Consider the following 25,806-nt stretch of genomic DNA (forward strand, 5'->3'; position numbering starts at 1 on the left):
GAGGCTAGAAAGTGTGCTTGTGTACACAGATGTGTTCTCTAGAGGCAAAGTAAAATCATGCAAAACAGGAAAGGTCACTTACGAAGGGCACAACGCAAGACAACTTCATGGTGATATAAAAGGGATCTCATCTCATTAGTTGGATCTTGTCTCATCTTATTTCATTATAATCTGTTAGTCATGGTTGGCTATGTCAAACTGTGAATAGGTCGCCTTACTTGCCGAATTGTAATGAATTCATTCAAAAATGGAATGTAATTAAAATGAAACAAAATGCAAACATTCATCATCCAGTATTTCTCAATATCTCACAGAGATATTCCCAATATGTAAGGGCCGTGCATAAGCGCACCATTGTGCCTACCATCCCTGTCCTACTGCCTAATTTTCCTGTAAGTACTTTTCTTTTATGTCTGTACTATATCTACTATCTTGTACATGTTTTCACTTAATTAATTAATTAATTAATTTCCTTATTAGGCCCTTCTTCTCTCTTGGGGGAAGGACGTCATTACAGCATGACTTTCTCACTTAATGTATCTAAGATCCCAATATTAAAAATTATTATTTTAAACAAATTACTGAAATTAGAGGAGATTGTGGCCATCTTACAAAATATTTGTATCCTTACCTATGTTTTGTGATATTTTGAGCAACAATGTCATACAGTCATGCAGATTACCTAAAAAGGCCCATATGGCATGAACCACAGCTAACAAGCTATTTGATTAAATTGGGAAAAGCATATGCTTAAAAACACAATACTTTTTCACTTATCAGCAACTAACAGCTTTCTCCAAGTATGTGGTCCCTAAATGTGCTGGAATTCAATTCCCAAAATCTGTTGCCATAGCTTCAGATTATGGGAGAGGAGCCCATACATCTGGAAAGCAAAAACAAAAAGCCTGCACAATTTAGTTATTATAGTACAATAAAGCTCTGTTTTTTATGGACCTCAATCTGTGAGCTTGGGATATAATGGATAAAATCTGAAAGCACCCCAGCAGACAACATTCAGTCTCTTGTAAATTACTCAGGAGAATGTTCCTACACTGTCATATCCATTATATTTATTTCACATACATTTTATGCATTTGTACGATCTCATTTCCATATTAATAGACATGAAGCTAAAACTCTCCCCCCCCCCCCCACACACACATCTATCTATGAAGTTGAGGGTTATTTAAAGTTAAGCATATTCATTATTTTTGTTGACTAGCTAAAGTCTGGAGTTTATGGACTACTATATGTGTATTAAGGCAAATAATCACAAGGAAAATAAAATAGAGTATAATTAGGAGCATGCTTTCGAATGTTATAGATTCATGGGCACATCTGGGATTTTGAAGCCATTTTATGGATGCTTTTAAAAAATGACTGCTGGGAGACTGGGCCTTTCAGAAAATGGCGGTCGTGGAGGCCATTAAGCAGTAGGAAGGCAGAAATCTACCAGGATGGTATCTGTTGTTATTTCCTCCCTCTCTACTCCTGCTTGCAGTGCTTTCTAATAGTTTTTTCCCCTTTTAGTTCTTTTCCTGAGCAAATAGTCATGCTCCCAAAGAAAATATATAATGTTCTCTGACTAAAGTAAGTGAGATTTTTTGGTCAGAAGTGGCACTATAAAAAGCAAAATAATGATTACAGTACAATAAGGAAGCTTAAGCACTGTAGGCATTAAAGGAGCAAACGCAGCAGTGTGGAACACTGCTCAACCTACAGGCCCGCTTCATTTCTGCTTTCTGGGCAAAGATAAGCCTATTTTTAGTTTATTAAGGTCCTACCTTTCCTCCACAGACTCATGTATAAAAAAGGTCTTCCATCTCCCACCTGGGTAACTCAGAATAACCCTGTGGGTTCTGAAATAACAACCGCCCTCACATTACTGACTGGCTGAGTAGGGATATGAACCTGACTTTCTTATTTATTTTATTTATTTATTTATTGGATTTGTATGCCTCTCCTCTCCGTAGACTCGGGGCGGCTAACAACAATGATAAAAAAACAGCATGTCACAATCCAATCCAATACTAAAATAACTAAAAAAAAACTTATTATAAAACCAAACATACATACAAACATACCATGCGTAAATTGTAAAGGCCTAGGGGGAAAGAATATCTCAGTTCCCCCATGCATGACGGCAGAGGTGGGTTTTAAGAAGCTTACGAAAGGCGAGGAGGGTGGGGGCAATTCTAATCTCTGGGGGAAGTTGGTTCCAAAGGGCCGGGGCCACCACAGAGAAGGCTCTTCCCCTGGGTCCCGCCAAATGAAATTGTTTAGTTGACGGGACCTGGAGAAGGCCCACTCTGTGGGACCTAACTGGTCGCTGGGATTCGTGCAGCAGAAGGCAGTCCCTGGGATAATCTGGTCCGGTGCCATGAAGGGCTTTATAGGTCATAACCAACACTTTGAATTGTGACCGGAAACTGAACGGCAACCAATGCAGACTGCGGAGTGTTGGTGTTATATGGGCATTTTTGGGAAAGCCCATGATTGCTCTTGCAGCTGCATTCTGCATGATCTGAAGTTTCCAAACACTTTTCAAAGGTAGCCCCATGTAGAGAGCGTTATAGTAGTCAAACCTCGAGGTGATGAGGGCATGAGTGACTGTGAGCAGTGACTCCCGATCCAAATAGGGTCGCAACTGGTGCACCAGGTGAACCTGGGCAAACACCCCCCTCGCCACAGCTGAAAGATGTTTCTCTAATGTGAGTGTGGATCGAGGAGGACGCCCAAGTTGCGGACCCTCTCTGAGGGGATCAATAATTCCCCCCCCAGGGTGATGGATGGACAGATAGAATTGTCCTTAGGAGGCAAAACCCACAGCCACTCCGTCTTATCAGGGTTGAGTTTGAGTCTGTTGACACCCATCCAGACCCCAACAGCCTCCAGGCACCGGCACATCACTTCCACTGCTTCGCTGACTGGACAAGGGGTGGAGATGTAGACCTGGATACCATCTGCATACTGATGATACCTCACCCCATGCCCTTGGATGATCTCACCCAGCGGTTTCATGTAGATATTAAATAGCAGGGGGCAGAGGACCGACCCCTGAGGTACCCCACAAGGGAGCAACCTAGAGGTCGACCTCTGACCCCCCACTAACACCACCGACTGGAGAGGTAGGAGGAGAACCACTGAAGAACAGTGCCTCCCACTCCCAACCCCTTAACCCCTTTTTTCCATGCTATCACAATGGCCCTGTGTGCTTAAGATACACATACACTGTATGCCTAGCCTGGCATTTCATCCCTGGAAAAATCTGCACAATGTTTCCTAGTTCCACTGTGCAGATTTGCAAGAACAGCAATGCATATCTAAAGTGATGGGTGTGCAACCATGGAGTGAAACAGAAGAAAAGGATTAGAGTATGGGTATCCCTAGGTGAAGGAAAGCCTGTATTTCAAAGAAGATAGCTATACATTAAGAGACATCAAAGTTTACAATAGTTTAACTGAAAGAGAACACACTTAGGAGCAGATATCAAATCCCGGACATGGGCTTGGGTTTACCCCACCCTAACATTAAAATGTGCAGCTTTGCCTCACTGGGTGAGGAAGGCTCCAATGCACAAAAGGGAAGCATGCAGAATTAGGATTCTGAATTCCAGGCCCCACTGAGCATTGAATGTGCAATGGAAACCTTGTGTACATGTGTGGAGGAGAGCGGAAACTGATCGAAAAAGGATCCAGACAAATATATTTGATTTGCATTTAGAATCAACAGGCAGATGTGGGAATTAGTAAAGCCAAAGGAGCACCCAGGAATCTCATTTTAAACCCAGGAAGCTCATTTTAGATTCTTACAAATGAGTATGAAATCAAGTCAAAGGCTGTATAGACTGACCAAGTACTAGAGAGAGGACTATGTAGATTTAGCAGAGAGAAGCAGGCACACTGCACAATATCCACAGAGTTGGCCTTCTTTGGGTCCCGTCGACAAAACAATGCCATCTGGCGGGACCCAGGGGAAGAGCCTTCTCTGTGGCGGCCCCGGTGCTCTGGAACCAACTCCCTCCGGAGATTCAAACTGCCCCTACCCTCATCGCCTTCCGTAAAATGTTGAAGACTCACCTTTGCTGCCAGGTGTGGGGGGATTAATCTCCCCCCTCCTTTTTTGCTGACCTTTATTATATTTATGTTCAGTCAGTTTGATTGTGTATGATTGTGTAGTACATAATTTTTTTATAACAATGTGTTTTAAATTAGTTTTTAAATTTTTTAACATTAGATTTGCATTTATATTGTATTGATGTTATGTTGTGAGCCGTCCCAAGTCTTTGGAGAGGGGCGGCATGCAAATCTAATAAATTATTATTATTATTATTATTATTATTATTATTATTATTATTATTATTATCTGCCAGGGATTTTCAAAAGAGGGGCTGCCATCCAGTATCCCTATCTTTAAGATCCAACTGGGGTGGGCAGCTGGCTAAATACAATTTTGATACCTGGGGAGGTAAATTAGACAGGAAATAGCAAGATATGGCAGGCAGGCAGACAGGCAGACAGGCAGGGGAAGGGAAGGTTGTTACCTAAATCTAATCATTGATGAACTTGGTGAAAGGGAGATAATGAGAAAGAGAGGGAGGACAAATCATGCATAGTTAGCACTGATCACATTTATTCCAAAAGCATTAACAATGCCTATCCACACGTACATTTGAACATACACCAAAGATACCCAGCAAATATCATTGTACTGATAGAAGAGACTATTTGTAGCTGAGGGTTGAATTGTGGGGTGCTTGGTGCACTCTGAGCTTCGTGGCTTTCCTGCAGACATTTCATTATCAAACTAAGTAACAACATCGGCAGACTGTATCACCTAGTTTGATAATGAAAGATCTGCAAGAAAGCTTAGAGGACATCAAGGACCCTGTTAAGTTTTCTTATTGCTGTATATAGCCTGGTAGAAGATTTGGGGTTGTTCAAACAATGGGGCACTTCTGTTTCTGAATTTCCATTCTTAATAAAAAAACTGCTTCCTAGAGAATGGAAATCAGAATTCTGGTGTAAGACAGAAAGATAATGTTGAGATTATCAAAGACAGCTCTGTTGTTCTTAGGCACATATATCCACATATATAAACACAAAAGAGAGAACTTTTTAAACAAAGTAACCCAGAAGTATGAAATCTCAGTATTTCCTTTTAACAACTTGATTAGATTTTATGTTCCCTCTGAAGGAAAGAGGGATGATTCTTTGAAAAAGATGTCAGGGATCAAATGCATTTACTTCAGGGACAGCAAGCTAAATTTCACTCTGCCTGGAATTAAGGTGGAGACCTTGACAAATGGCATATTAGAGGAAAAATGTATTCTGAAATTTTAAAAGCCATTTTCAAATATAGTCTGTAATCCAGAGGTGGGTTCGGATTGGTTCGGACCGGTTCTCCTGGACTGGTAGCAAGCCGCTGGTGATGTCACAATGATGTCACAGAACTGGTTCTGTCAATGCTGGTCTGTGGATGCTGACATCTTTTTTTTTTTTTAAATGATCCCTCCCCAGTTTTTTTCCTTCTGCACATGTGCAGAAGCCGAGTTTCCAGCACTGTGCATGTGTCGCCATCTGATTTTTGGCTTTGGAGGGGGGATTTAAAAAAAAACATTGGCACCATGTGTGTGCCCAGAAGGTGCAGCCATACGGCATGGGAGGAAGCAAACCACCAGCTAGGTAAGTTGGAACCCACCCCTGCCCTAATCAATATTCTTTCTAATGTGAACTGTCCCTCTTGCCACTGCTATTCATTAGAAAGTAAAAACAGAAAAGAATTATTTTTAAATTATCCTTAGCCATTTTTAGGATTATTTTTCCCATTTATTTATTTATTGGATTTATATGCCAACTTAATTATGGGAAGTGACGCAAGATTTCTCTCAAATTCCCTTTATGGAAACGCCTTTTCTTTCTCCTGGATGTAATAAGGCCAGTGAAATCCAGAAGCATGCCAATGGGTAATGTTATCCTGGCCCTTCTAACCTCACCTTTCCCCAGCAACATGCAGTGCAAAATTAATTGTTTACCCCTTGCATTCTTACCTCTCCAGGGACCTGGGTTAGTCAAGTAAAAGGCAGGAGAGATTAGAGAAAAAAAGAGAAAAAGTAGCATCATATGTCAAAGAAGGTAAGTTGAAGTCAAAGGAGAGAAACAGAAGGCACCAACAGATCCTGGCACTATTCAAATGGCTGGGTTCATATCCACAAAGATATATACATACATATAAAGGGGAAACACTATGAACTTCCCTTCTTTTGCTTCATTGCCAATCCTTGTCCTTTTTGTTATCTTCTTATACCAGTGAGCATAATTTAGCAGTCTTGATAGCCCCAGCCTTCTATTGATACACTGTGAATGACAGCACCTAGATCTTTTTGCTCCTCTGGTATACCAAGCCACCAAAAACTTGCTGACAGGGTCTTGTAAGTGTATTAAATCATTCTATCTCCTCCTGCTCCCTCCCAACATTCACCATCTGTTGGCAAGTGAATGTGCTTTTCATTAGACTCTGTGGAAAATATCACATTCCCACTTCTGTCATTTTTGCATTCTTGTTGTGCTGTCATACTTCTTCCTCATACCCTTAAATCTATGGCTGATAATCCCAAAGATTTAAATAATCAAGGCTAAATTTGTACCCAAACTATACAAATTTGTATCAAGATAATCATGAAAAGAGTTTACATGATAAAGCAAAGGAACTGGTGGTACCTCTACTTAAGAACTTAATTCGTTCCGTTACCAGATTCTTAAGTAGAAAAGTTTGTAAGTAGAAGCAATTTTTCCCATAGGAATCAATGTAAAAGCAAAATGATGCGTGTAAACTCTTAGGAAAGAAATAAAAGCTCAGAATTTGGGTGAAAGGAGGAGGAAGAAGAGGAGGAGGACCGTCATTGCCCAGAGCTAAGGGAGCATTTCTTTTCTCTGGGCGCTGGTAGAGGTTTATTCCCTCTCCAAGCACTCAGAGAAAGGAAAATGCTTCCTTCACTTTGGACTGCCAAAGCCTCCTTAAGCACCACCGAAAGGCTCCTCTGGCAGCCCAGAAAAGCCCAAGATGGCTGGGATTAAAGGGGGAATGACAGGAAACTGGCCGGGCCTTTGTGCCACTCTCAAATTTCCTGGGAAATTTTTCCGGGCTTAAGTAGAAAATGGTTCTTAAGACGAGGCAAAAAAAAAAATCTTGAGCACCCGGTTCTTATCTAGAAAAGTTCTTAAGTAGAGGCATTCTTAAGTAGAGGTACCACTGTATTTCATTTATTTCGTGCAATTTGCTGTTTCCTAGCCATGAAAAGGAACAATGATTTATTGTACCTGTATTCTCCAAAGGTCTCATCCTTCATAGGCCTGGCCTCAGAATCCACCTGCGTATCTTCTTTGTCTTTCACTAGGGTAGAAGAGAAAGTATGTTACACAAGGCAAAAGGGTTGGGGGGCAGGGACCCTCCAAAGTGGGAGCTTGGGAAGGGGGTGGGCAGGGGGATTTCCCAAGGAGCAATGAGGAAAACTTTAAAAATATGGGAAAAGAAGGACGTGTGTCCATGTGGGTGTTTCTATCAGTGGGGCTAGATTTCTCTTTAGCTCCTTGAAATAAGGGCATAACCAGCAAGATGTGAATGCAAGATGGCGGGTGGGGGTTGAGAGCAACTCTATAGTGCTAGGAGGTTGGAGTTAAAGGGACCGTTGTAAAAAAGAACATGTCCACCCTTGTTGTACCACAGCCTTCCCCACCCCCACCCCCGGGCCCTCCAGATGCTTTAGAACTACAACTCCCAACACTCACGGACAGAATATTCAGTCACAGCATTGGATAGAAAAGAAGAGTGATTTATGCCCCACACCTCTGAAAGGTGCAGAATCAGAGAAGATTGAAGTACATTAATCCATCCTCATCTCTGGACAGTTTTTAAGACACTTGTGAAGCATTATACAAAGAAGCAATAGTGCTGTAAGAACAATACATCTATTTTAATACCACCACCACTATCGCTACCATCATTATCTTGATTTACTGTTTTGTCTTTCTGCTCAAGGGTACCTTTTTATTCTTGGATTGAAAAGAACAAACATGTTTTCTCATCTTCTTTGGCAAGCAGTGATGGGAGTTGCAGTTTTTAAAAAGCCAGGTATCTGCTGGAAGAGCACTTGCCTGCTATGTTTCCCAGCCTGCTTTATTCGTTTTATTAATCATTAAACCAGGTTAAGCAGATAGCACAGCTGTGTCTATAATATCTTCAATATTTCCCCACCATGTTTTTAGCTCCCTAACTTGACCCTGATGTGCTATCTTGATTACTGAACTAAACACTCATGATTTTCTGCCAACCCGGCAGGCGGTTATGGATGTAGTAGTATAACTCCAGTTGAGGAAGTCTGGCTTCAATGCATTTACCCCAGACCTGCAGCTCAAGCGTTGATGTGAGCTTTGGACCCAAGAGTCAAACTTCGAACTCAGTTGAAAACTTTAGCTTCTTTTCTGTAAAATGGGAACGATAACAACCTACCTCACAGGACTGTTGTGAGGACCAACGGCACCAGGCACACTAAGTGTGCTCTATAACTGATAACTGATAATAGCCTGGGGGGATGCCCACGGGGTCTGCCGTGAGGTGCTAGGGTGGGGCTGGGGGCACCTCACCCGAGTACTTGCCGCCCTTGCTGCGCTTGATGAAGCAGAGAAGCACCAGAACCAGGATGAGGAGGACAATGGCGCTGATAAATCCGATAAACCAACCTTCCGCAACAAAGCTTCTTTGTTTCTCTTGAACTGTGGGAAATAAGTGGTGCTTAGCATTAATATCATCTCACTGCCTGTTACCTACCAAGCAGTGCGCTTGCCCAAAACAAGGGGCACAAAGATGTCAGCAGTCAACCCACCCCATAAGGACAACAAGACAAGAGCTAGAGAAACAGGGAATTCACACATTTGCAAATACAATCAAGATATGAAAAAAGATTTTTTTAAAAATGGATTTATGATGGGAACCAGAATTAGATGAGACATTGACAGGGAGTGATGGAAATATGATTAAGAAATTATATAATTATTTGTTACTAAATACGACTTTAGTAATCGAGTTGTCGAAGCATGGAACTCATTACCGGACTCCACAGTGTCATCCCCTAACCCCCAATATTTTACCCTTAGACTATCGATGGTTGACCTCTCCAGATTCCTAAGAGGTCATTAAGGGGCGTGCATAAGCGCACTATTGTGCTTCCATCCCCTGGCCTATTGTCTCTCCTATATCTCCTATATCTTCTCTTCTATCCCTATATCTTTTCTTCTATTCTCTCATTGATATACAGTCATACCTCATCTTACGAACCTAATTGGTTCCAGGGGGAGGTTCGTAAGATGAAAGGTTCGTAAGACGAAACATTGTTTCCCATAGGAAACAATGTAAAGTCAATTAATCCGTGCAACCCAAAAAAAACCCCGCAAAAAAAACACTGCCGCCCGGCTGTGACCTTTTAAAACAGCCGCGCGGCTTCCCAGCAGCCTCCGAACGCCAAACCCGGAAGTTCGGGTTTGGCGTTCGTAACACGAAAAAAGTTCGCAAGAAGAGGCAAATTTTTTCTGAACCCCGGGTTTGTATCTTGAGTTGTTCGTAAGACGAGGGGTTCGTATCTTGAGGTACCACTGTATTTTATTCCCATATTTTCTATTCTATTCTTTCTTTGATATATTTTACTTCGAGTGTATCCTCTATAACCTTCATTGTGTATTATTGTGTTTTGGACAAAATAAATAAATAAAAATAAATAAAAAGTTGAATTGGAAGGAGAAGTGGTAAAAGAAACAATGATAATTTGGAGGAGGAATTTTGGATATACGACAGAATTGGTTAAATGGCAACAAATACAAGAAAGAAATTACAAACTAAACATGGCAACAGCAAATAAAGAAAATATGTACAAAATGTTTTATAGATGGCATATGTCACCAGAAAAATTATCAAAAATGTTTAAAGACAAATTAGTAAAATGTTGGAAATGTCAACAAATACCAGGTTCTTATTATTATATGTAGTAGATGTGTAAAGAAGCAAAAAAAAATGGGACTAAGATACAAACAAGATTAGAAAAAATGGTGAAAGAAAACCAGATTTAAAACCAGAAATCTTTCTTTTAGGAATGTTACCAGAAAAATGCAAAAAAGAACATACATATTTAATAATACATATATCAACAGCAGCTAGATTATATTTGCACAAAATTGGAAAGCAGGGTATCATTCCTGGAGATGAGCAGATAATAAAGAAAATTTTGGACTGAAATGAACAGATTAACACTAAGATTAAAAGACAAAGAACACCCATTGTATTATAAGACTTGGGGGAAGTTTTATGGATGGTTAAATATATAAATAAATAAATAAATAAATGATGTAACTCAGATGTAACACTTGAAAGAGGAAAGGGTGGAGGAGCGAAACAAATTTTAACTTTGAAATCTATTAATAAACAAACACATAAAGATAAAATAAATAGATTAATGGAATATATATGGAACACAGTATGAAAAATGCAAGACTGTGTAAAAGAATTCAAGATTGCTGGAATACCATCCCAGAAAAATGGTGAAAGAACTGCAAAGGAAGGAGGAAGGGAAGAGAGAAGTAAGAAGAAAGAAAGAGGAGGAGTAAAGAAGAGAAGAAGGGAGAAGAGAGTGAGGAAAGAGGGCAGGGGGAAAGTAGAGGAGAAGAGAAGGAAAGTGGGAGAAGTAGGTTTAGAAAGAGAAAGATGATGATAAGAAGAAAGAAGGAAGGGCTCTATGGGATGGGAAGGGAGGATGGTAAAAAAAAAGCAACATAGAACTAATAACACAATAAGATAAATATAGAATATATGTATAAAGATTTTGTAAGAGAATGAAACGAGAAATGAAATGATAAATATGTGAAAATATCTGTATGAGAATAAAAATAAAAAACTTTAAAAATTGACAATAAGCTACAGAGATGGACAACCTAGTGCTGTTGCTCTCCTTGGAAAAAAAACATACTGGTTGGTGGGAGAATATTGGGGACTAATTCTAAGGGCTTCTTTTTGCCTTTCCTGAGCTTGAAAGGATCTTGAGAAGCTGCTGTACTAATTTTCTATTTTTTTTTTCTAATTTTCTAAATTTGGGGGGAGACGACGACAGCGTCTTATATTAATTTTTGCTCCCAAATATGTGCTACGTCTTATTTTCAGGGGATGTCATATTTTTTTAAAATGAAGAAAAAAATGCAGCTTAGAGGGAACAGTGTCGTCGATGTGTGTTTTATACTGTATGCATCTTTCTGATCCGTTCCAAGAATTGACATGTCAATTCTTGATCTGAAAGACCCCCTACTGTATTTAAAACTATGGTAAATGGTAGGGTGCGATCCTGCTGCAGCAAAAATGCATCCAAACACGCAGCCGCATGTTGGATGCGTGTTGGATGCATTTTAAATCTGATTGATGCAGCGTTTTGGGATGCAATTTATGGACAGCAGTCTTATATGTGTTCTGCTCAGGAATGCTGCGAAATGAGAAGTCTCCTACGTCTTACCGTACTTTCGGGGGATGCCTTATATTAGGCAATTCTACGAAACCTCTCCTATGTCTTACTTTCAGGGGTGACTTATTTTCGGGTAAACAGGGTACTGCCACTCCCGGTGTGGTGCGGGCGCAGTTCCGGGTGATTGGCATTTGTGTGCGTCTGAATGAGATTTAGCTTCTGCACATGCACAGGGAGTAAAATCTTGTGAGAGGAACACGTGGGCACACAAGATTTGGGCAATTTTTTTTTGCTTCCGTGCATGTGCAGAAGCAAAAAAATATCCGAAAATTGCCAAAATCTCACACATGTGTAAACAAACAAACAAACAAATAATTCTGGATCAGAGGGTCTCCTAAGAATTCAAACATTGTAATGGTTATAGCTCTGTGGTGGTAATTAATTGGAAGGATTTTCTCCTCTGTTCACTTAGAATTGGTTTTTTTCCCCCCCAAACACATTTTTCCTGAAGAGAAAAGTTCTAAGAAAGGTTCTTTGTTGGCCCTTCCCCCAAACTGCTAATTAAAGTTTTCCTTTCTCCCACATGCCCAATGTAGAATTTGGAAATATCATTTCATCTCAGTGGATCCTTCCACACTGCCATAATTATAGAATGAGGCCATTTCCACTTCTCATTATTTCCATCACTTGCATTCTTCAATCCCCCAAAGTATTTGAAGCCTTCAGGCTCTCTGGAGTGATTAGCTTCACTTATGCTGATGTTGCACAAAGTGAGAAAATAAGGAAACAATCAGCGTTCCCCCACCAGCTGATCAGTAGGAAAATTGCCACATTTTCACCATTATCTTGTCTATTGAAACCAGGGGTGGGCTGCTGCCCGGACTGGGGGGCGGGCGGGAACGCAGTGGGGTAGCAAGAACGGAGCTCCACCCCAGAGCACCCAATTTGCACTGAAAGATGTTGAAAGAAAATGCATAGGTCACGCCCACAGTGTTGTTGGAAAAATTTTGGTAGCCCTTCACTGATTGAAACCTTTGGTAAATGCCATGATAAGAATAGTCTTGTTTTATTTTTATTTTATTTATTTTTATTTATTTGTTTTGTCAAGTATGTATTGGTGGTATACAAAGATACAACAATATTTATATACATGATACTAGTAAGAGAGAAACATTAGGATAAGGGATGGAAGGCACGCTGGTGCACTTATGCACGCCCCATACTGACCTCTTAGGAATTGGGTGAGGTCAACAGTGGATAGCCCTTGTTCCCTCTAATTTGGAGTAGGGTGGGGGCGTTTGCGGAAAAGTATAGAGTCTGAGCGGCACATTTTTATGCCTGAGCACCTTAAATTTTTTCACAGATGTCACCCAAGACAACAACGAAATCAGTGTTATTGATTTCGCAAAACTTCCTTTGCAAAATGTGTTCAGTAGAACACTATCTGGGATTTTAGTTTGGGATTGGTGTGTATTTCACACAAAAATAAATAAATAAATAAAATATATAAAACATATTTTTGCTGATCTATTTCAAGCTCATTTATTATTTTCTCTTCAGACAGCCATATTCTTATTGGGATTTGAACTTCCAACCTTCTGCCTTGCAAAGCAGTGGTTTTAACCTCTAAACCAGTGTTTCCCAACCTTGGCAACTTGAAGGTATTTGGACTTCAACTCCCAGAATTCCCCAGCCAGCAAATGCTGGCTGGGGAATTCTGGGAGTTGAAATCCAGATATCTTCAAGTTGCCAAGGTTGGGAAACACTGCTCTAAACCACAGGCTCACTTCTGCTTCAGTTTATACCAGAGAAGAATCTTATGTTTTGTTTTCTATTGGATCACCCTAGTCTGCCCAAATATGGGAGGGGAAAAAAATGAAAAGTGTAAATAAATTTCCACTGTGTTCTTTTCTTTCCTCAACCAGAGAAATAAAATATCAGTTTTCAGGCCCTTTAATTTTCCACTCTACAGTTTCTGCCTAAAGCATTTTCTCTGCTCCTCTTCCAAGCTTGTCTTGTCTGTGAAGGGCTGGAGAAGATGTCCAGAGAAAGGGGACTTGGAGACTCTCCCTAGGAGGAGGTTGAGGGGATCCTGTCTAAAGGCAGCCGCATCATTGACCAGGGCATGGCCCACGGAGCTGAGAGTGGGAGGCGCTCTATGCAGGCAGATTGGGGGGGGGGGGCTGCAGAAGGGAAACCGGTCTTGGGAGGAGCAGATCGCCCCCCACTAGACTCCGGGGTAGGTTTCTCTCCAAGGTTGCAGCCATCGGGCGGGGTAGAAATGGTGCTGAGCCCCACAGAGAAAGCAGGAGAAGCGAAGAACAGCAATGGCGGAGGGGCAAAGTTGGAGGCTGTTGGAAGGGGGGAGGAGGGCAAGAGGGAGGGGAATCTCCTTGGGTGGAAAGTGTCAGCAGCCAGACCCAGGCGGGCGGAGAGGCATGTTCCCCATCATGGCTTGAAAAGTGCTTAGAGCTTAGAGGGAACAGTGGTTAGGTGATGATACTACAGAGTCAGATGGTGAGTTCCATGCATCAATTCTCCAGTTATTAAAGTCGTATTTCCTGCAGTCGAGTTTAGAGCAGTTTACTTCAAGTTTGTATCTGTTGTGTGCTCGTGTGTTGTTGTGGTTGAAGCTGAAGGAGTCGTATCCAGGATGATTTTATGGGCTATGCTTAGGTCGTGTTTAAGGCAACGTAGTTCTAAGCTTTCTAAACCTAGGATTGTAAGTCTAGTTGCGTAGGGTATTCTGTTGTGAGTGGAGTGGAGGAGTGGAGTGCTTTTCTTGTTGCCAGACACTTTTCTCAAATACTATAACCCTGTAAAATTGACTACATTCCTCTAGCAGGTCGCTCTGCAGATAGAATTGCTTGGGAGAAATCTAGAATTAGAGGTGAATTTAGAAAGAAGGAGGGGAGAAAAAGGGAAAAAGTTTCTCCATACAGGAAGGCAGCTTGCCTACCAGGCACTGAGCTTCACAAGATCAAACGCTGAGCCCGGTTTATTGTGCCCAGCCAACCTGGTAGAAAACTGGCTGGGATGAAGGGTATTTTTATTTATTTATTTATATGCCGCTCATTCCAAAACGGACTCAAAGTGGCTTTTTTTGGTTGTTTATTTATTCATCTTGGGTTGGGTTTTTTAATATATACCTCAGGACATTTGTGGAGGGACTCTGGAGTTATAAAAGCCATCCGATAATTATGAAATTAAATCTATTTTAATGAAGCTGAAAAGTCCTGTAAAAAGTCCAATCCACTTACTGCTAATTTCCTAGGCAGTATATAAATACAAGTTTAAAGTAAATTAAAACAAAACAGCACAGCACAGAATAAAAGCCGAGTCAAACTAACAGGAAAAAGCAGAGTACAGTTTTGGGGAAAAAATTGTGTCTGTTCATCTACTTACTATTTATATCTCCCAATTGCCACTCATATACATGGTGACCAAGTGGCTTACAACAAAATAAAAATATTATCACCTATTCCCCATCCTGAAATGTATTCCTCAAAACCCAAGAAAATAAATTAGAACCCAAGAACCACTACTCAACATAGCAGCTCAAAAGCAATTAAAGAAAGCATAAAATAATTTATCTAGTGCATAAAAAGTTGTTATGCAGCCTGCAAAAAAAAAATCTACCACTTTATCCCCTTCCCATAGGCTTGGATCACAGAGTAAGCAAAGGAAATGTCAATAAGAAATAAACATTTTCTGAAAATTTCTCCCCATCACAAACAGCAAAAAAAACACTATTCTCATATTTTAAGCCACAATAAACATATTTTTATGCACAATAAACGTGTTGTCATACTCAGATCTTTCCAAAATTCATTTATCAGTTATATTCTATGAAATATAAGGAAAGAAGCAGCTTTCTTGTCTTTGTTGCTATGACATTTAAAATATTGCAAGACCGTCACTAACTCCCTGCTTTCTTCATCTTTTCCAAAGACTAATGCATTTCAAGGGTCTCCTTCAACCTGTCGTTTTCCAACAGTATGAAAATGGAATTTTTTTTCCAAACACTGGAGTGGTTTTCCTTTCTTTGAAATGTCACATCAAATAAAACAACTATAAATAATAAATTACAAAATGTATTAAAATGCCTGAGACATCAGGAAGGAGGCAATATTTAAAACTAAATATATGGCAATTACAAAAACATATTTTTGCAAAAAAAAAAATCCCTTCTGATATATTCAAAAATATTAGTTATGAATAGAATTTTTAAAAACCTAGAACCTTTCACAAATAATTTACTTTTAAAATGGAAATGTTGTCTTACGATATCCTTAAATAAATACAATAATGAAATAAGTAATTTTTTTTAAAAAAAAATCCAATTTCACTTTTCAAAGAGGTTTTATTCTCTGAGCCAGGAAAATGCATCTATGAACTTTCCTAATAATAGCACTCCTAACATAAAGAGTACAGTAATAGCCCTTCCAAGTGAAAGCTACTAAAGACACGAATCAAAAGGCATTGTGCTTCTTTCCAATCTTTTTCATCTTAATACATTTTTGAAGGAAGAAACAGAAACATTGAGAAAACGTATGCAAATTGTAGTTGGTGGTCCAAAAGGGAATAAAATGCATAAGAGCTATGCCTTAGGCTTAGGACATGGGTCTGCAACTGTGGCAACTTTAAGCCTGGCGGACTTCAACTCCCAGCTTGGGGATTCTGGGAGTTGAAGTCCGCCAGGCTTAAAGTTGCCAAGGTTGGACAGCCCTTCTTTAGGGCAAGGTTGTCAAATTCAAGGCCTGCAGGGGCCAGATCTGGCCTGTGGGGTTGTCCTGGAAACAACGAAGTACCAGCCTTCCCAGGCTCTGTTTTCAGCCTTAGTGGCCTCCTGCAGCCCTCTATCAGCAAGAACGGAGCTCAGGGAAGCTGCGCGTGGCCTATCCAGGCTCCTTTTTTGCTTGCAGGAGGCCATCGCTGCCGAAAACAGATCCTTGATGAGTGATGTTGAGCTGGCCACGCCCCAGCCACGCCTGCCCCCAGCTACACACACACACGCCCCCACCCAAGGTCAAACACAACTCTGATGCAGCCCTCAATCAAATCAGGTTTGACACCCCTGCTTTAAGACATTGGCAGAGGAAGGGTATAGGGCACTGCTAGGCCACTTTGACTGATGGCGCCACCTCCTGCTAATGCAAAGATTGAATATTTAGAATGATTCAGAAGGAGATTTGCTTCGACACCTTTAAGCTTTGGTGCCCTAGGCTACTGCCTACTTTGCCTTGCCCTAAAATGAGACCTGCATTAGTGTATTTGGGGTAAGCAAAACCTGAGGGAGGACAAAATAAACGTTTCTACCAACAATTGAACTGTTGCATGTAATGTTCCAAAAAGAAATTACAAAAGCAAAGGGAGCCCAAAACAGTGATTTCAATGAAAAACTACTTATGTAATTATGGGATTTTAACTGAGAAGAGGGATAACGGGACCAATAAATCCACAAGTTGCACAGAAATCAGATGCGTTTCTGTCTACAAAGTGCAAAGAGAAAAAAATTAAAGGAGTGAGGCTCTCAGTAAAACTGGGGAAGAAAAAAGAATCTTATGAACATGATGGGCAGAAGAGAGAACAGAAAGTATGACAGAAGGTTACAGAGCATATTCTTGAATATCTATTTCCTGACAGTCCAGCCAAAAAAAATTGTGACTGAACCTAAGATCAAGAGGCAAGCTAAAAGTCAGAAAAGTGTAGGCTAAAAGCAAAAGCAAAAGGAAAATCCAGAACCGATTCTGGGGTCCAAAATAAAAATAAAATTTGAGACCTACAAATTGAAGTCAAGATTTTATCAATTAACTATGTTTCAGCACCGATGGTGGAAATAAGTTTTTTAAAAATGGAGCTCCTGAAACCCTCCCTGGCTTCCACAGCTCTAAATTAAGGGCAGAACCTTTTTTTAGAAGAAGTTAAATAACTTCTTCTAAATGGAGTAAATACTAAGAAGTTGGACTGCAGTGGGAAGATCCAGGTTCCACACTTGGCTGTGGAAGCTCAAGTGGTGATTTGGAGCCAATTATTCTCTCTTTCTCTCAGACCAATCAGTTGTGTAGAGTTTTTGCGAGGAAAAATGGGACCATGTCCATTAAAAGCTCGATTATGTGAGCTTTCAAGTGAAAGATAAGGTGGAAATCTAGTAAATAACTATTTTTCAGACAAGTATTTCATTACCAAGTCAAAGCTAGCAATAGCACTTAGCAAACAATAGATAGGTGATATTTTGGCTTCTTCTTCTTCCAGTTCAATAAGGATTTTCCATTTAAGAGTCATTCAAATTCAAAGCTTTATCTGCAAAATGTAGCATACTTCAAAATCAATCAACAGTTACTGTAGAACAGGGGTGTCAAACTCCCAGCCCGCAAGCCAAGTGCATTTACACACTGTCCATGCACACCCTCAGTTTAACGAAGGGGAGGAAATGTCGTGATACGTCACATGATGACAATGTGATGCCCCGAGTTTGACACCTCTGCTTTAGAGTCTCTGAATCTGGACATATGGACTCCTTCTTCAGCAAGAGGAAGATCCAGCAAATTAATGCACAGACCACTTAGTGGGATTAATATCTCAGAAAAATCTAGAGCAGATCATTTAGATATGGATCTCAAAGCATTTTAGAAACAATAAACTAAGAAGTCAGCATGGATTTGTCATGAACAATTCTTGCCGGTTTCCTTATCTATTTCTATCATTTTAAAATTGATTGTGGGAATGCAGTAGGCACAACTGTAACTTGATTTCAGCATCTGACAAAATATCCCAATGTCACGAGTAAAGTAAAAGTAAGTAAAATGTCGGCTGGATAGCACGATAATTAAGTGGATCAAAAAGCATGTTCAACCACTTTTCAATAGCTGTATAATTTAATATACGGTAAGCTTAAAAGGTGTAATTTAATTCATAAATCGCAGAAATTTCAACTATTTTGGCTAGTCTCCTTAAGTAGTGTGGTCATTTCTGGGCACTACATTCAGAGAAATTGGAGCAGGCTCAGAGAAGGGCGATAAAGATGATCAGAGGACTAGAATTTAAGTCCCATGAGGAAAGTTGGTTCAAATACCGGGAGGGATGTCACTTAGAAAAAGAACCTTTTGGTTGTTGAGCACAGACGGATTTAAGTTATAGGAAGTCCCATTATTATTATTATTATTATTATTATTATTATTATTATTATTATTATTATTATTATTATCTTTTAATGATTTATTGATTTACTGATTAATTGATTTGGATTTAGATTTATATGCCGCCCCTCTCCGAGGAATCGGGGTGGGTTGGAGTCTGGGCAAGTGAATGGAGCTAGCAGAGTGTTTACTGCCCAGATGCCCTTCCTATCACCAATGTAGAGTTTTGTTCAGCAGATTGTATCCAGAGAGAGAAATACCTTCTCCTACCTAGGATCGAACTCACAGCCTCCTGATTGTGAGGTGAGAGCTCCACCTCTTGGCCACTGCACCACTCCAATAGGAAGCCCCATTTTGACTGAATATTAAAAAAATAATCCTAAGTATTTCCAATTAAAGGGCTGAAATCTGGAAAGGGATTTCTTAAGCTGCTTTCATTCCTATCTGGTGGTATTATTATTATTATTATTATTATTATTATTATTATTATTATTATTAATTTTATTTATTTATTCATTTGTCCAATACACAAATACATAGGAAGAAAAATTGACATGTAGTAATATATATAAGGGTAAAGTGAACTTACAGGAGAGGATATATGAAAGAAAGAAAATATATATGATAAGTGAGAGAAAGGAAAGACAATTGGACAGGGGATGAAAGGCACACCAGTGCACTTATGTATGCCCCTTACTGGCCTCTTAGGAACCTGGAGAGGTCAATCGTGGAGAGTCTAAGGGAGAAATGTTGGGGGTTAGGGGTTGACACAATTGAGTCCGGCAATGAGTTCCACGCTTCGATAACTCGATTGTTGAAATCATATTTTTTACAGTCAAGTTTGGAGTGGTTCGTATTAAGTTTGAATCTGTTGCGTGCTCTTGTGTTGTTGCAGTTGAAGCTGAAGTAGTCATTGACCGGTAGGACGTTGCAGCACATGATCTTGTGGGCAATACTCAAATCGTGTTTTAGGCGCTGTAGTTCTAGGCTTTCTAGGCCCAGGATTGTTAGTCTATTTTCGTAGGATATTCTGTTTCGAGTGGAGGAGTGAAGGGCTCTTTTGGTGAAATATCTTTGGACATTTTCAAGGGTGTTGATGTCTGAGATGTGGTATGGGTTCCAGACAGATGAGCAGTAGTCTAGGATGGATCTGGCAAAAGTTTTGTAGGCTCTTGTGAGTAGTGTGAGATTGCCTGAGCAGAAGCTGCGTAGGATCAGGTTAACAACTCTAGAAGCTTTTTTGGCGATATTGTTGCAATGGGCTTTAGCACTTAGGTCATTCGATATTAGTATTCCAAGGTCATTTACTGAGTATGGGTTGGCAGTGAGAGATTGTTTATTCAGTTCATATGTGCGGTTTGGATTCTTTTTGCCGATGTGGAGGGTAGAGCATTTGTTGGTTGATATTTGAAGTTGCCAGGTGTTAGACCAGTCTGAAACAAAGTCCAGGTTTTTTTGGAGAGTGAGTGTGTTGTCAGTGGTGTTGAAAAGTTTCACATCGTCGGCAAAAAGAACACAGTTGCTTTCGATATGGTCACAGAGGTCATTGATGTAGAGAATGAAGAGAGTAGGACCTAGTACGCTTCTCTGGGGAACACCACTTATGACAGGGACGGGGGTGGAGATGGCGCTACCAATTTTGACAATTTGTTGCCTGTTTGACAGGAATGCAGTAATCCAGTTGTGGAGGAGTCCTGAGATGCCATAGGATTTGTCAATACAACACAGCAAACAAGATCACTATGCTGGATTTCGTATTTCATCACCAGTCGGGTGCTTCCCAAGCACCTAAGACTGAGTGATGTAGCGGCGAATTATGGGTACGCCTTGTCGTGGTAGTGGGGCTTGTGTGCTTCAATGAAGCTGAGAGCTGTGCCAGTGGTAGTGTAAACTACTGGTAGGTCTAACCTTGCCGGAGTGGTCAGAGCAGAGGAGCCAGACTAAACGTACCTAACCCATTTAAACTAATGGAGAGACAAAACAAAAAGAAGTCAATACTGGCTCGGTCAACGCCCAGGATAAAAAGGACCGTGGTGGCTGCTATGGAACCTGGGCAGCCATCGACAAATGAGCTACAGGACAAAACAAACAAAGCTTACAAATCAAAAAGCGGCAGAAATTCTCAATGTCAGAGAATCGCACAATCATGAAATGCTATTATTATTATTATTATTATTATTATTACTATTACTATTGCTACTACTATTACTATTATTATTATTATTATTATTATTATTATTTATTAGATTTGTATGCCGCCCTTCTCCGAAGACTCGGGGTGGCTGAGTACCGTGTTTCTTTTTACCCCCAAAAGCCCCACTACGTCTTACTTTCGGGGTATGTCTTACATTGGAAAAAAATTGAAAGGGTCGCGTTCCCGAAGGCATCTCCCCAGAGTCCAGAAGGGCAGCCGCGGGACAGGAGCCTCGTGAGCCCTTTTCCAAGTTCAACCTCAGGGCTCCAAGCGGTGTGCACGCGTGGAGCCACAGACGCGTGTCGGGGAAGCGTGTGTCTGGAGGGGAGGAGCCGCTCTGCGCAGTTGGGCAGCCCCACCTGCCTGCCGGAAAGGAGGCGGGCGAAGGAGGGCGCAGCTCCGTCCGCTCGCCTCGGAGCTGGTCGGCCTCACTGGCCGCTTGCAGCCGAGCCTCGGCAGGACTCGGTTGCTGGGACGAGCGCCTTCACTGCAAGCCGCCGCCCGCTTGGCTCGCTTCGGACCAGCGCCGTCCTTCGCTTTGCCAAGCCGGGGAAGAGGCAGTGGCGCCGCGGCGAGGCGAAGGCGAGGGGCGCGCGGGGAGCTTGGAAGCGAGGTCATCGGGCTCCCCCCCGGGCAATACCCCCGTGTTTCCCCGAAAGTAAGACATATGTCTTACTTTCGGGGTACGGCTTATATTAGCCGACCCCCCTGAAACCCCCGATACGTCTTACAATCGGGGGTGTCTTACTATCGGGGAAACAGGGTATATGTGGTTTATATGGTGGAAAAGCCCTAAAACTTGAATACAAGGCCAGATCCCAACATTGGCCAAGTAGTTGAAACTGCATGGCCATACCATTTTCATTTTTCCTACCTTCCTAGCCTTGGGAGCACCCAGTCCATGAAGCAGCAAAACAGCAGCCCTCTCAATGGCTAGTAGTGGATGGTCAGCTTCATTCAGTGCTAGCTTAGGAAATCATCCTAGCACAGTATCGGCTCTGGACAGCATAACACTGGCAGATATGCAGCCAGGGAAGGATATTTTGTGATGGGTGGACCAACAGCAGCAAGGAGAAAGTGACAGTGACCCCCCTGGGAGGGATTAGTGGATTCATTTGGTTAATCTGATAGACAGTTGTGAACAAAACGGGTGTCCCTTTACAATCAGCCCCTCGGGGTCTCTCTTTGAAATTTGCCATGCAGATTCCCAACAAGGCAAACTCTCTTCCTTTTCAATGTAATCATATTCCATCTCAAAACAAAAAAGTGAGGATGTCACTTGAATTTGAAGTTGAACAATAGAGAGATTTCTTTAAATTGTTAGGCTTGATCATTGGAAGGCAGAATTTTGAAATTTCCCAACTTGCTACTGAACTGGGAAATGAGTGGAAATTAATTATTAAATCAGGTGTTCCCAAATGTCGGGACCCATCCTTGGGAAAGCATTCATCAGGCTTTGTACAACCCTACTCTAAAGTATACATACATACAGGGGTGAGCTACTACCCAGATGGGGGGGAGGGACGCAGTGGGGTAGTAAAAATGGAGCTCCACCCCAGAGCACCCAATTTGCACTGAAAGATATTGAAAGAAAATGCAGGGCATCCTGCATAAACCACGCCCAGAGTGTGGTAGTAAACATTTTGGTAGCCTTTCACTGCATACGTATCAAAGAGTTTACAAAGAGAACATGGAGTGCTAACTGCCAATAGGTATTGTTCATTTACTTTAAAATTATACCACAATAGACCCAATGCATTATTTTGTTACTAGAAACCCCTTCCTTCCTTCCTTCCTTCCTTCCTTCCTTCCTTCCTTCCTTCCTTCCTTCCTTCCTCCTTCCTTCTTGCATTCTACTAACAGTTGTTTTGCACATAAGTGCACTAGTGTGCCTCCTGTCCCCTGTCCTATTGTCTCTCCTATATCGCATATATCGTATCTACTATTCTTCTATTCTATTCTTCTTATACTACTCTCATAATATCCTTCTATTCTCTAATTGATGTATTGTATTCCTAAATTTTAGCTTCTATTCTTTCTCTAATATATTTTACATGAGTATAACCTCTATAACCTTCATTGTGTATTGTTGTGCATTGGACAAAATGAATGAATTAATTAATTAATTAATTAATTCATTCATTCATTAATGTGACAAGGAAATATCAAAATTTACTAAATGTGACGTTTAGGTGGTGCTTATCATCAAAATACCCAACTTTTTGATTGAGTGAGGAATTTGTAGGAATAGTTTGTAACCTAGATCCACATTAATCTATGGATAAAATTGTTGTTCCAATATAAAGGAACTCATGCCCTAATTAGGGTTAGTTTGTCCTCCAATGTCTGATCCCATTCTGGCTAAATAAATCAGTTCAGGAAACAACCAGCAAGTTAATTTTTTAAAAAAAGATGAATTTTGATCATTTCTATATTATTAATTAATTAATAAGGAATAATTATGTTTTGGATGATTCCTGGTTCTCCAGTATAACTTACCTACACCACTGGTCTCCACATCTGACTCCCAAATAATTTGAACGTCCCCAGTTCGGTGCTCTTTCACCAGTCGGACACGATACTGCTTGCCTGGCTGCAAATCTGGAATGCTGTATGAGCCCTGGCCAGAACTGGCCTTCCCTACCTCACGCCATTGTCCTTTATCTGTTTGAAATAAAGGGAAGGACAGAAAGGTTGTGGTTGATTCCCCCAATCTGTGTTGCCTTTGATTTTAGTCTAATAGGAATCCAGCCAGTTGTAATTTATTGTTATTATTTTTTCTGCCTCTGTCTGTCAGTCTGTCTGTCTCTGTCTCTTTCTCTCTCTCTCTCCCTCCCTTTATTGCTGTCATGGATTAAGACCTTATTCTTCATTACTCTTCAGCTGCTAGCTGATGGAAAGTGGACTTTACTATGGACTCCCAGTGATTGAAAACCATTTATTTCCTCATAAGAAAAGTAGGAATTTACGAGAAAGGCCTTCAAAAGGAAGAAGCTTGTCCCCTTCTAACATTTGAAAATCAATGATTTCCCAACATATAAAATTTGCAATTTCAATAAATCAGCTGGGTAGGCAGAGAAAATTCCTCACCCCTGCCAGAGATATTGCTACAAATGACTGGAAAGAGGGTAGAAAAGAACATCTAGTCCAGTGGTTCTCAACCTTTCTAATGCCACGACCCCTTAATTCAGTTCCTCCTGTTGTGGTGACCCCCAACCATAAGTCTAGCGCCAATCCTCCCAACAGAGCTTTAAGCTGATTGGCAGGACAGGCAGAGGGAAACCCCCCCACCCACTGTAAATGCCTGATTGGTCGGATTGTAAAAATATAGTTCCAAGGCACCAGAATAGAAGCTTTAGTTCCTCCTAACACCATGGGAAATGTGTCTTTTCCCATGGTCTTAGGCAACCCCTGTGAAACAGGCGATCGACTCCTGACCCCCAAGTTGAGAACCATTGATCTAGTTCCATCTAGTCCTGAATGGAATGAAAAGAGTCTCTCCCCCACCCCCTCTGAAAGAGGATTTTGTAAGTGGCACATACATAAGAACAAGGGTAGCTTCTAAGCCAACAGTGATAGATCTACAGAGCTTTTCATCCCAAAAGATGCCTATCCATGGCTGAGATAGGACCACGAAGACCCATACAAGAAAGAGGACACCCACCTCCCTCTTTTTACCTGTTTTGCTCATAATATGGACGGCAAACTCCACATATCGCTGATTCTGACGTGGGGTCCAAGTGATGGTGGTGAAGTTTTCTCCTGTCTCCTCCACACTGATGTTTACAAAAGACAAGTTCACTGGGCATAGAGGCAGGGAGGAAATGAGAGAGGAAAGTATTAAAATCACAATCTCTGGAGAATCTACACAAGTCCCACCCTTGCAGGCTTCAGAGCGAACAGCAAGGTCATGAAGACCTCGGGGGGAAAAACTACCAGATTAACTATATTTCCACTGTGGGAACTGAAACATACTCATTCAATTTCTGTGGCAGCAATATAAACTAGTTTGCCAATGCAGTCCATGGCTTGACTGCAGATTCTGTGGTGGTTTCCCATCCATGCTTGCCTTTGCTTAATTTCCCAGCCCAGACAAAATCAGACATTTGGGGGAAGGGGGGGTGAATCCCTGGAAAGGAGCTTTTAAAAAGTAAAGAAAGAAAAAAGGTAAAAGAAGCTGAGATCAAAGAAAGCACTCGCATCCTGAAGGAGCTGCTGTAGTGTAGGTCCCTGTGAATATTAATGTTCCTTAGCTAAAAATTCAGGGTTTTTACATTGAGTGTGTCTAATGGTTACTCTCTCCATAAGTTCTGATTATGTTGCCAACACAACCTGATACACGGCTGCTGCAGTTTCTTGTTTTCAAATTGCTTTGAATGCTGGACCATCCACTATGACATCTGATACTTCAGTATCGCTGAGTAGATATGTATATACATATGTACATATCATGTTATTTCCTTTGGGGAGAGCAGCATTATGTAGAGCACAGCAAAGGAATAAGAAATAGTTAGATAAAGCAATTAGAAGGTGAGATAAGGGGGGGGGATTAGGAAACATAGCTAGAACACCCAAACCGTACAACACATTTCTCCATATTTTTTATATCAAGCCAAACCAAGCATTCCTTCTACACAGCATCCACACATTGCTTCATATATTGCGGCATACAAATCAATCAATCAATCAATCAATCAATCAATCAATCAAACAAACAAACAAACAAACAAACGCCCCTCTGTTTTTTTCAAGATCTCAACAACTCATACAACCATGATTTTTTAGTCTTTTTTTTCAACACTTGATCTTCCTATGTTTCTTCCTGTTTCTATGTTTCTAAATGTTGTTGTACAGTTCAATACTTATTCCCTCTACAGGACCAGACCATCTGAAAATCTATACCAGTGATGGCACACCTATGGCACGGGTGCCACAGTTGGAGCCATATCTGCTGGCACACGAGCCATTGCCCTAGCTCA

The 25,806-nt window shown here is 41.0% G+C and overlaps 1 protein-coding gene across 3 annotated transcripts in view; it reads right to left on the minus strand.

The window, feature by feature from the left end:
- Positions 1 to 25,806, minus strand: part of L1CAM (L1 cell adhesion molecule) — an 86,893-nt gene that overhangs the window by 3,661 nt on the left and 57,426 nt on the right. For 2 of the 3 annotated variants that reach the window (XM_070741374.1, XM_070741371.1), the window contains 4 exons: positions 24,506 to 24,628; positions 23,327 to 23,491; positions 8,643 to 8,771; positions 7,320 to 7,392 (listed from right to left, as the gene is read on the minus strand). In XM_070741374.1, the coding sequence (XP_070597475.1) occupies positions 7,320 to 7,392; positions 8,643 to 8,771; positions 23,327 to 23,491; positions 24,506 to 24,628 (490 nt within the window). The remainder of the gene's footprint in view (positions 1 to 7,319; positions 7,393 to 8,642; positions 8,772 to 23,326; positions 23,492 to 24,505; positions 24,629 to 25,806) is intronic. The other variant, XM_070741372.1, reaches the window with a different exon arrangement.

Source organism: Erythrolamprus reginae, chromosome 2 (assembly GCF_031021105.1).
Source record: "Erythrolamprus reginae isolate rEryReg1 chromosome 2, rEryReg1.hap1, whole genome shotgun sequence".
NCBI classification, from domain to species: Eukaryota; Metazoa; Chordata; class Lepidosauria; order Squamata; family Dipsadidae; genus Erythrolamprus; species Erythrolamprus reginae.